General features: G+C 42.3%; 2 protein-coding genes across 2 annotated transcripts; one reads left to right on the top strand and one right to left on the bottom strand.

The window, feature by feature from the left end:
* Window positions 1-323: 323 nt before the first annotated feature.
* LOC133916709 (CASP-like protein 5A1) lies at window positions 324-5,504 on the bottom strand. The gene is made up of 3 exons (XM_062360512.1): window positions 4,760-5,504; window positions 2,265-2,397; window positions 324-851 (listed from the first exon to the last, which is right to left on the bottom strand). Exons 1-3 carry the CDS (start codon window positions 4,969-4,971, stop codon window positions 660-662), a joined length of 537 nt encoding a protein of 178 aa, XP_062216496.1. The 5' UTR covers window positions 4,972-5,504; the 3' UTR covers window positions 324-659.
* Window positions 5,505-11,618: 6,114 nt separating this feature from the next.
* LOC133916708 (uncharacterized) lies at window positions 11,619-12,291 on the top strand. The gene is made up of 2 exons (XM_062360510.1): window positions 11,619-11,805; window positions 11,903-12,291. The coding sequence occupies exons 1-2, from the start codon at window positions 11,721-11,723 to the stop codon at window positions 12,070-12,072; spliced, it is 255 nt and encodes an 84-aa protein (XP_062216494.1). The 5' UTR covers window positions 11,619-11,720; the 3' UTR covers window positions 12,073-12,291.
* Window positions 12,292-12,580: the final 289 nt, after the last annotated feature.

The following is a 12,580-nucleotide window of genomic DNA, read 5'->3' as shown; positions in this document are numbered from 1 at the left end:
GGCTTTTGGCTCCTGTACATGTGGACATCCTCAGGACAAACAAGAAGGTGAAATGAATAGAAGGTAAAGCGAGAAGGCTATACTACTGCTCTACCAGGAGCGGTAGAGCGCGGGCATGGGTGCGCGATGAGATGCTCATCATTTTTCAACTCGTGGTCAGTGGTCATGGTCTCGTGGATGGCCAACTGAGCATTGCTCAAGTATTTCAACAGTCGATGAAAAGTCCTCGACAATTTCAATGGTTCTCTCAAAAGAATTTCAATGCTTCTTCACTAAGATCATGGCAACAGCCGCAGAATTTTAAAGTGAACCTTGACAATGGATTGGTACGAATACCTCAACACCATTAGCTCTCTATATGCAATATGTATGCTTCAGGAGTCAGGACACACAGAAACTTAACAGTTCCAAGCATTTTACAGGATACTTGCCTTACTCGATAGAACTGCAAAGTTTCACAGCAACAATGCCTTTGCCAAACAAGCCACTCCCTATGCTTTTTTACAGAGTTGTCTCATAGGCGTTCATCAGCTTCCAATTCTAATACTATTAGCTGTGCCACTCTATATCTGATTGTCGCTAAAACCACAATTGGATGCACAAAGTTCTCCAAAATCAAGCTCTACCCTCTTTCTTTTCAGCTTCTATCCTCTTTCTTTTCAGCTAGAGGCGACCGAATAGAAGTTCAGGAGAAAGGAGGGCGCAATAGCAAACCAACACATGAACGCCATTGCTGTTGATGACTCAAAAGCAGCACAGTGGTTTTCTGAGCATATGTTCAGATCATTATTGATCAGGACGGTGATTCCTGCCGAGGCACATGCTGCAGCGAAAGTTATTATGGCTGTGATCTGCCATCAAAGAAACAATAGTCACTGAATCAGAATACAGGATGTCAAAAGACATGCACTCCTAACTCTCCAATGCAAATCTACAATTCAGGAATCAGGAGGGCGATTTCATTCAACTACATAATCTAACTACTTATTTGTTTCACTTGTTTCGCCAAGCATAGGTGGATGTCTACTAATAGGTTTTGTACTTAAGTTTGATTGTCACCTATTTACTTTTAAAATTTCGGGCTATTTGTTGGTCCATTCTTCACAGCCATGGCTGGACTTTGTAATCATGTATGGTTGAGTGCATAACTTATGCAGACACATTCCTTCTTCTAAAAAACTAGCAAGGTGACCCACGTTAATAGCATGACTAGTCTCACTGTAATATTTTATCAGATAATCTCTGATTAAAAATTAGTCTCTTTAGTTTTATATTAGGTTAGTGTTATTTAGTTACAAAACGCATAAAATTAGAAGCATAAAAATTATGTTAGTGGGAAAGAAAATTATTATACTACAAACTTGCACCTGAATTATATTCACGTATTGGTTCGATTCATATACGTTTTGATCAACTGTCAAAATTGTACATCAGGCGTAGGCAACTCAACCAAAATCAGAATAGTTTGTCGTGCCTGCGTGTTGTGCCTTTGCTGATGTCTGCTTGATGTGACGACCTTAAGCTACACTGTGCTTCTTAATATATTATCTTACTAAGATTTTTTTAAAATCATTATTTTTTATTTTGAATTTTAGTTATTGATTAATTGTATTTTACATGGACTCTTTATTTAGATATTTGTTTTTATAATAATTTGATTTTTTTATAAGACTATTTGATATGGATCCTTATTTTTTCTATTCTAACCCCAATTGTAATTATTATTAATTTTATTTTATTTGGACTCTTTATTTAGATATTTTGTTTCGAACTGCTACTTTTCCATAATATTTAATTCCCAATTTAGGTATTTATTAATCGCATTTGATATGAACATTTTGGTTTCCGAATTTAGCTATTTATTAATCATATTTGATATGGGCTTTTTGGTTTAATTTAGACCGTTAGATGTTCATAACAATGAGCAATCTAGATCCATTTCTTTTTTCCAATTAATGTGGTAATTTCATGACCTTGAGAGCGAACGTGGTGGCTCATTTTCTCCTCAAATAATAATATAATAGATTAGTTTCACTTGTGCTACACAATAAATATTTCTACATCAGCACACCCCCTATATTCTTGAAAGGATGTCAGAACAGTCCAAGTTATATGGTAAGCATTTATTTATCATGGGCAAGTTCACTGCCGAGGAGACTAGAGAAATTTCTCAACAACGTTTATCTGTAAACCTTACAAAATATTATGGGACATTGACCTAATGGATTTATAAGCATCACAAGGAACAACATGTATTGACTTACCCCATCTCCAAGTGCAAACAGACAAACAGCTCGACGGTTCCGTAAACAACGCTTAACCATCAGTGCATATATATCCACAATGGCTAGCGAAAGGCTCCACAGACCTTGCAAAATAACCGCTGCGACAAGGTAGCTGGCCAAAAAAAGCAATTTATCAGTTTGTCATATGCAAAATTAAACCAAATTTAATAAGGGGGAAAAAGGCTTGACGATGTCAAAGAGAAATGCAGGATGGAGCCATAAGGAATACTTGACTTTACTGGAACAGTCACAAATTTCAAATAGAGTGACTTTAAAAAGAAATAGCATCTATGCAAATATCAAATTTCTGTTGCCCACAAGCATATACACATGCAATCAGCAAATAAGTAGAAGAACAGGATATACCTACATGTCCAAAAAGAAGGATTAGCTAAACTAAACTAGGAGAATATCCTTGGTTTTAGATAAAAAAAAGCTTACCTTCCTCTTAACATTCTAAATTAATTCAGGATCCACACTGTATTGAATTGAACGAAATTTTCAATGTTCCATTTTGAAGTATGATCAGTAATATAAATTTTGACGTGAAATTCTTCAGAAAAGAACTGCATAATCAACTTGAAAGTTTGGGCATCCATAGACCATAATTCCATAAAGATCCAATATATTTGTACCAGGAATCATTTAGTAAGGTAATGAAGTGTAATATGCCATGCTCATTATATGAAAAAAAAAAAGATACTTCTAAATGTATCTGCTATCAAAGCGAGAAAGAAAGGGATGCCTATCCCCCAGTGTGCCAAAAAAAAGGATAGTTTGTGCTGCTGATCACCAAAAAGAACTCTATAATATAGACAACAATTATATGTTATTCAATAATGCGATGAGCTACTGTTCTGCAAAAAAACGTGCAGTGGAGAAGGTTGCATACTATAGGTCCCTGAAAACGAATTTGTATGACAAGACTACCTACGAATTAAAGACCCCGGTTTTTTTTCCTTCTTTTGTTTGAGGTGGAGGAAGGGCTGAGGAAGTGTTACCTGGACACGGACACGGGTGTCGGAATCCAACTCGGACTCGGGTGTCTGATTCGGCAAAGAAAATTTGGACACGCGAAATACAACTCGGAATCCGACACGGGTGTCGGAATCCGACTCGGATTCGGGGTGTCCGATTCGGCAAATAAATTTGGACACGGGTATCCGGGTAACACAGGTGAGGAAGGAAAATATGTTAAAACTATGGTTATCAAGAGAAAGGACATAACAAGTATTTCATTGTTGATATTATAGCTAGATTATCCTAACTTAAGCTTTGCCAAAGTCCGACTCTGGGTCTAAGTTCACTCCAGCCTAAGCTCAATGCAATTTTTGTTTTAGAAAAAGGATAAAGTTCTGGCCTTTTGCACCCAAGGATGCATACAGCCTAGCAATTGAACTCAGCCCTGGTATAGTCCATTCATAACCTTGTCAATCTAGGACCAACCCAGGCCTGTTTCATCTCAAGCCTCAGCAGGGCCCAGATTAGGAAATGGCCTAGAAATTTCCCTAAAAAAGGGAAATGGTCGAGAAATCAGATGGGTATTACTTAGTCAGTTGAAGCTTTGCTTTTAGTTTGGTGAAAATACAGCAACATTCGAGCATGGTATGTACTTAACTTTTAACAATGTACATAGATTTGTTTGCCCACATTCCTAATCTAACAGCAGTATCCAAGTTCTCAAGTTTGCACACCAAAGATAATGTCCATTTTTAGCATTGCGGCCCAGTGGCTACAGGAAATATCGGCACTCCAAAACCACCAACTATTGAACTACAACTGAAATGAATGTTGCTAGCATACAATTTTTTGCAGGGGGCACTCCAAGACTTGCCCATTTTACTCTGTCATTGTTCTCGTTTATGTGCCCGCTTAAGTGACAACCAGGAAGGTCTAAAGCATGGCAATTGGCAATGACCGAACAGTGGAGAAAACTTGCAAGTTGCAACCACAGGACTTGAGCAAAGACGGCAATAATTAGGTGTAACAATAAGATTTGCAACTTAATTGGTAACAGCCAGAGATTTTATCCAAATCCACTGAGCTAAAACCAGCCCCAAATGATAATACTGGTCCGATTAAAATCAAACATTGTGAAACAAAGAAAACCAGCACAAGATGCACTTCGGTGGTTCACTCTGAACTGACACAGGATGCCACTCGTGCTAGGAAAGGATTTCCAAGGTTTCACAACCCATTTCTGCATTAAGCAACAATCCAACAGACGAGGTCCCTGGTGCTTTACTCCTCAACAGCAAGTTCCCAACTCACCCAGCTACCTCCAACTTCAAATGTGTACACGCATTACCCGTTAAGCAGCACAGGTTGCACAATTTTCCCTTTCTAAACCAACAATTCACACCAAAGCACAATGCAACTCCCAAATCATAAACAAGCAACTGGAGAAGGAAGCGACGTAATAAAGCGGGACAGAGGAGAGACGAGGAAGGTGAGAGCCGGGCGGGAAGACCAACCAGAAGGCGGAGACGGAAGCGAAGTCATTGGTGGACGACATGACGGCGAGCGAGATGGCTGCGAAGAGGAGCTGCACGACGCGTAGCCCGAGCCCCCCCGGCGTGCCGGGCATCCCGGGCAGGTCCTTCATCAGCACCCCATTCGGCTGCTCCACCGGATCCGCGGGCGGCGCCACCTCCAGCGGGTGCACCACCGGCCGGCTCGCCAACATCTCCCCCCGCGCTACTGCTGAGTACACCACCCCGCACCGGACCGAACAGCCTCGCTCCCTCCTCCCTTCCCTTCCCCCTCAGGCAGGCGATTGCACCCCCGCGGCTGGCCTCGGCGCGTCCGAGCTGGGTCGGGATCCGCGGCGGGGTGGGACTGGATTTGGTTCACGACGAGGAGGAGGTGGAGGAGAGGCACGGGCGGGCGCGGCGCAAGCGGCTACCGGCTAGCGCGTGCGCAGTGCGCTTGTGGGCTTTTTCCTACCCTTATCGGTCGGCTCGCGCTGTAGCTAACTGGCTGTGCGGTTTGTTTACTCTGCTCTCTGCCTGAAAAGAAACGGTAGCTTATGGGGGCGGGGGCGGGGGCGCGAGCGAGGGACCGCCAACGCCAACGCCAACGCGGCGTGCTGCGCCGTGGGGCCTGGCCGCGGCGGCCGCGTGCGCCCAGGCCGCGGCGGCTGCCTCGACTCGCTTGCCGTTGCCTCTTCCACGAACGCAGGTTCACGCAGGCCGAGAGCGAACGCCTTCTTTGGTCTCTCCCACGACACTTTATTACGGGCACGTAGCTTTAGCAAACTCACTCGTTAACCGGACAAGTAGGAGCATGGGCTCATCGGCTGGCTGGCTGGTCCGATCGCGGGGGCTCACGTGGTGATGTATGTACCGGTACGACCAGAACACGGATCCTCTGTAGTAACTTTTAATTTCCTTCACAGTACTGTAAGGATCCCGGTGCGCAGGAGTATGGGTCAACCTGTTTGTGTGGTGGTTTGTCTCTCGGTCTCGGCGTTGCAAATGTAATTGTCTCAAAAGCATTGGTAAGATTATCTTTAATTATATTTCCTTTATTTCGTTTTTTTTATTTTCTTTTATGTTTCTATTAGAGAGAAAATCCCGTCCTAAATGGAATAGCTCTAAGAATCCTATTGTAAAGAAAAACTGTTGAAGCGCTAAAGAGAAAAAAATACTTTTACGATGAGATTTTTATTTTAAAAAAATCCGTTGAACTTAGCCTAAGAGCGTAATCAACGTAAGATTCCTGATCATGGTAAAAGGTTGCGGCGGCGGCAGCAGCTCGGCGCTTTCCTATACCGTACTGTAAGCTGCAAAACATTATGAGCTCTCGCCGACTTTGGCTCCCGCGAGCACGATGGGATCCGATGCATCTGCGGCTCCAACTCCATTTGCAGTAATACTTTTGCCTCAAAACAAAAATGCAGTAATAATACTATTATACAAGAGTGGCCGAACACAGAGCAAGATTAGGCAGTTTGGCTCGTGAATCCCAATCATGGCATTGCCTTGAGGAGATTTGCTTTCTGCACATGCCTTCCATTGGTCTACAGTGATCACGGTATGGGACATCTTACCAGCACACGACATGCAGCACGCTTTTAATCTGGGTGAACTAACACTAACCAACCAGGTGGGCCATTAGAACGAACTTCAGTTAGGAAATTAAAAGCCTAGTATTCTACTAGGACTTGTAGCTTTGTTGATTCGACTTGTGGATTTGTTCTCAACGTGCAGCGCCCAGATTACTTCAACGGTTTAACAACCTTTGGAGGTTCACAAAACGAAAGGTCAATCTTCTTTGGATTTGAGGAATTTCTCGCGTCCACCTTGGATGGAACGGGCGCCATTCGACCAACTTGGACGACTAGTCAGCTCAATAAAAAAAGAGAGTTCCACGACTGGGCCTTCTATTGCGTAGGCAACCTATATCGGATTATAGGAGTATCTCCTTTCCGGTTAATGTAGAGTTTTACCTTGTTAAATTATGATGTCTTCTTAGTTTTCATTGCCACTCCAACTATTTAATATCATCGGCACCTTCTTAATTATGAACATGGACGTGCCTTTTTCGAGCGTTCTCCGGATCGCTAATGTTGTTCCAAAAGTTGCTGGCACAAAAATATAGATATTTGTGCTAACACTCGTGTGAAATTTATAACAACATACATAGGGTGTACAACAACAAGTAATTAATGCGTTTTCACGATAACGAGTGGTCGATTAACGAGCAAACTAACAAATGATAATTAACACATCGAGCAACACCTAGAAAGCATAGTCTAAGTATTGTAGCGACGAATCTTCATCAACAAATCGCACTTGAGAAAAACCCTGTCACGGCATGGTCGGTCGACGACTTGCCCTAGATTGTGGAGATCAAGTGCAATAGCAGTAGGATGAATAAGAAAAGTAAGGTAAATGAGAGAAAAAGTAAAAAGACATGATAATAGATTGATTTTGTATTAATTATGTTGGATGATCTCAATCGGTCATGATCATCTTATATTTAAAGGGTGGCAGTTTTTAGTCGTACAAAAATATCTTTCCTATTCAACCATATAAATTCTCATATATTTATCAAAGTATCTTTTATTATAGTCCAGCCTTATTTAATTCGACTACGTTTTCGATTCAAACATCTGTCCGTGTCGCCTGATCGCTAGTCGGGGGTACTATTCACCAGTCAGAGTAGTGTTCACTGGTCGTAGTTACTGTTTACTGATCGCAGGTGCTGCACACTTGTCGAAGTTAATGTTCATTTATCGCAGGTTCTACATATTGGTCGGATGTACTCTTTACTGGTCGTAGGTTCCACACACTTATCGCATATACTGGTCATGGGTTATCTATTAAGCCAATCATTCCTATAATAATCCCTATAAATACTAAATCATTCATCAACAGAAGTAGTCAGGCTAGATAGGTGAGAAAAATAACCAAACAACTAACCAATGTTTCCATGAGTTGCCACGGCTCTTAGATAATAGGAACTCCTAACGGTTGCTAGCTAACATATTCGTCCTGTACAAATAGTTGTATATTAAATCTGAAAATTTATAACATAAGACATGAATATTTATATTATAACGGAAAAAATGCAAACCTCCTAAAAGTCACTTGGATTTTGACTTTCCTCCCCCAAAAATTATTTTGTTGAAAAAAACCCCCCAAAGGTTAGACTTTATTGCAAAAACACCTCCAAAAAATTCAAAAAAAAAATTAAAAAATTACAAAAAATTCTAAAAAAACTAGAGACAATTCTAAAAAAATTCTGTGATTTTTTTTAAAATAATATCCTTTGCATCATATTTCATGGAGAGGAAGTTTGAAAAAAAACATGCAGATCATTTATTAATTCGATTTAAATGCATAGTTAATTGTTTACTAATCCAAAAATCATGAAACCAATTTTTTTAGTCTTATTACATGATACTCTATCTTCTAAAAATACATGAAATCTTGAAATAGTTATTGTAATGTGCAGGATTGAGTAAATGTATTGCACATTGATTAATTCATAACTAATCCATAACACCCTCAAATTTAGTGAAACCACTTTTATTAGTTTACTTAAATAATTATTTGCGTAGGAAAAATAATGTTAGACATGACAAAGTTAAAATAACATGAGTTAATAAATGAGTTGCACGTTTTTTCTTTTTTTTCAAACTTCCTCTCCATAAAATATGATGCAAAGGATATTATTTTTGAAAATAAAATTCATAGAAGGTCTTAGAATTGTCTCTATTTTTTAGAATTTTTTATTTTTTTCATTTTTTTTCTTTTTTTAAGGTTGCAACCAAGTCAAACTTTTGAGGGTTTTCCAACTAAACAACTTTTAGAGGAAAAGTCAAAATCTAAATGACTTTTGAGTTTTGCATTTTTCCCTATTATAATTCACATGGGAATACAATTATGTTCAAATGATCCATCCTTCACGTAAGATCTACTACGTCATATTAACGTGCATACAAACTAATCGGTAGAAAAATCCTCCAATATGAAAGCGACAGAACCTGCCACTTCATCAGCCCCATCTTTTATGTCCGCGTAAACGTAAGCTTGCTTGACGGACAAAACAATCAAACATACTCGTTTCTTCACCTCGCCTCGCCCTACGGCAAGTCTGGCCACGGCTACGCAAAGCCATATACCATTACCTCGTGGTATGGATGCTTGAAAATTGAAATCTAGGAGGTGTGATCAGCTGACCATGTCCAGTGGTGGATCTAGAAATTTTTTTATAGGTGTTTCTATTTTACAACTGGCTGCAAACAAGTTCAATTTCAAATATAAAATTCATTATATCATAAATTCAACGAAATTAAGTTTAAAATCGGACTAATTATAGTACAACTTGTTCAAATCGTAGTATCAAGTGATCTTAAATGAAATCAAAATGCAAAATAACCAAATAAAATTGCAATTTCACTAACCTTAAGAAAATGGCTTGCTCTATAAATGTCACCACACAATTATTTCATGTGAAGATTGTTTTCCACAAAACTTATAACATAGATGCTCTTTCAATAATGGTAGTAGCTATTGGTAGAAGCAATACCAATTTGACAAGCAAATGATTCGGTTTTCTTTAGTCTGATTCTAAAGCTCTAATTTAAAAAGTCAAATTCCTAAATCCTAAGGCCCAAATCAAAAGAGGCCAAGTGGACAAGGGCAGAGTGTGGTACCGGGTGAGTGGCGTCCTTGCCTCAGCTTGACTTGGGTTGTCGAGTGCTTATAGGCTAGGAGGGATGACACTTGGCTAGGCAGTGCAACAGTGGGCGCGTTTGTGGACCCTTGTAGAGTTGTATAGACAGTTTTGGTTAGGGTACGGGAGGGAGGAAGTAGTAGGCTTGATCATTGGCAGGTCGATCCGACTTACTCGGCCTAACCTGATCAGTGCATGGGTTGAGCTCGAATTTTGAAAATAAGTTCGAAACCTGAAAAGTTCCAGAAAAACTCGAGCTCGGTCTTAAAAAATACATTGTTCACCTCTATCTAACTGGGATTGGGTCTAGAAACCTGGCCCGAGCCTTGGGCTCGGGCTAGGCTCGGGCTTTTAGTTTTCATGTCATGCTTTTTTAACCTTGCTTAACGCCCGATCTGGCCCGACAGTTGAACAAGTCTAAGAAGTAGGCAATCGGTCCATGGCTAGTTTAGGGAGTATGCACACCTATGGTTTTTATATAAAAAAAAATCCCTAAATTACAATATATACTCAGTTTGATTCTTGATTTTTTTTTACCCAAATACCCCCCGGGGACCTGCTGGATCCACCCCGAAGTATGTCCGTATGAACATGTGTGAACATGCGACGACCAACGTGGTTAGGGCTTCAGGGTTGGTGGCAGGGGTTTGTCTACTATCGGTCTTAGAGAGATGGGTGGACGAGGGCGAGCACGTGGAGGGCGGGAGGCTGACGCGGTGAAAGAGGCACACGAGAGAGCGGGAGGTTGCAGAAGAGTGCGATGTCGTCGGATGACAATTAGACAGTTTAGGACATCGCCTGAAAAAACAAAAATCAAAAAGATGTCTGAAGTATAGCATCTAGTGTTCCCGGGACACACGAGTTCGGATTTTTTTTGGTTGCGGCAATGCATATCCCCGTGTCGACACGCATCAGACGCGTTGCAACATGCATTAGACTTTTCTCCGGTGAATCCGACTAGAAAAGGGAGGTGCTGCTATTTAGCTAGTTGAAGGTTTATCTAGCCTTTAAGCGTGATTTTGTTAATTAATGATAATACATATGGACATAATAATTATATTAACAATTGTTACTAGGTTGTTTCAAAGGTGATGCACGGAGGATTGAGTATAGATTCATTAGGGATGTCTTGTGATCAAAAGAAATACATCGATATCATTGAGCTCTAGGTGATGCTCATGTGATGAAGGAGAAGCTACTAATTTTGCTATTCGGTTGTGTGAGATGGTGGCCACCGACAAGCGACGGTGGCGGCAAAGCTGTGTTAGGAAAGGAGAGGGAGGAAAGAAAGAAGAGAGTGTGATGGCTGCTTGAGTGCTTGTATATATATGAGTTTCTTTAGGCCTTTAGTGAGCTGAATGGATCAGCAGCCTAGCACATGAAAACTTACCCTATTTATTTTTTTTCTTTCTCTTTTTTTTCATCTTGTGATGGATGTGTTTAACGTGAGTATTTTGAAGATATAGAGCTCACTAGTGTTTTGTTTTGTACCTATAAACTTGAATTTCTATTTTATGTATTTATATTTTTTTTAAAGATATATATTAGACAAATTCTTGAGTTATATTTTCTAGAGTTTGCCAAGTCAAATATTCACCTCTGAATCGAACTCCGACACGTGCACCATGTTAGGGTAACACCCACACCCAAACCGGTAACACCGATAGCATGGGCCTTTTTTTATCCGTAGGAAAAGACACGTCCACTTACTCGTGTTGTTACGTGACTTACGTCCTACTCCTACCCGACGAAGAAGAATTCGCAAACAGGTGGAGAATTTATTAGCTGTTGCAATGTTAGCATCGTGATGGAGGGCCCAGCACAACAGCTCGCGCGGGTGACCAAACTCCTTCCGCTGACACACCAACCGCCACATACCCGCAGCTACAACTGCACATGAATCCCGCCTGGGCCCCGCTTTATCAGGAACCGGCGCCTACGTGTGCGACGCCGCCTACTGCCTCCGGGCACGTGCCCGCCGCCCCCCGTTAACGAACCGCCCGCAACCACCATCCCCACCTACCCAACTGACGCGCACGGCCCACACACCACCCACGCTCCGACCCCACGCGCCAGTCTCTGCAGGAGCTGGGAAGATCGGTGCTCGTGCTTTCCGCTTTCCCCCCGCGTGTACAAATAGGGTGCGCTGAGACGACCGGCTCGTGGGCTGGGGAGGAGGAGACTAGACTCCTCTGTCTAGGTCCGGTCTCCTGCGGCGCAAGCCCGGCGACTGCTCGCCGTCGGCGATCGATGGGTTACCGGTGGGACCGCGTCGTGCTGCCGGTGCGGCGGGTCTGGCTCGGCGTCGCCTCCTGCTTTGGGGTTCGCCAAACCGGTAAGGCGGCGTCTGCGGCTCGCCGGCTATGATTGATCCGACGGCTGCGCGCGTTCCAGGCAGGCTTGGTCTGACTCCGGCGTTGCTTGCTTTGCAGGGCTGTGGAGGCTGCGGCAGGAGGTGAGCACGTGCGAGTACGAGGACGTGCACGTGATGTGGGAGATGCTGAGCCGCACCACGGCGGCGCCGGCGCCCAGGTGGCCCTGCCGGCTCCACCGGCAGCCGCGGCCGTGGGCCGACAGGTTCCGCCTCTGCCAGGGCTTGTAGATCGAGGTCGCCGCTCCAGCTCTGCTGCTGTTGCTGTGGAATAGTGTTCTTCCTCCTTTGACTTTTCTTCTTTGGTTTTCTCTTGTACCTATCCATTTCCATGGGCTCTGAGATGTAGTCCATTCCTCCTCGTGTATCGATCCGCTGTACGCTGCAGATGATACTACCGGGGTATGTGAATGAACAGAGCTATTTTGATCGGGTTTGTGTTCTTGTTTACACCTAGTTCTCCATCTCCGTTGCAAAATCAAGACCTTTTTCTGTCCAGTTTTGAAACTCCGATGATGAGCTGATCTAGGAAACTAGAGACTATGATTAAAATGAACTCAGTCAAATATTAGTTTCTGCGACCTGTTTATTCAGGCTTCAGGCAAACCAATCTACAGGGCACAGGGCAGCTTCACTTTCAGAAAACTCATTGGTCATCAGGATTAGAATAAGGGAGTAGGTTTGAAAATTGAATATTTCCGACACAACTGCCACTAGTAGAAAGTGACTTTGCCAAGTT

This window comes from Phragmites australis, chromosome 4, assembly GCF_958298935.1.
Source record: "Phragmites australis chromosome 4, lpPhrAust1.1, whole genome shotgun sequence".
Lineage (NCBI taxonomy): Eukaryota > Viridiplantae > Streptophyta > Magnoliopsida > Poales > Poaceae > Phragmites > Phragmites australis.
This window is presented reverse-complemented; position numbering and strand designations above follow the sequence as displayed.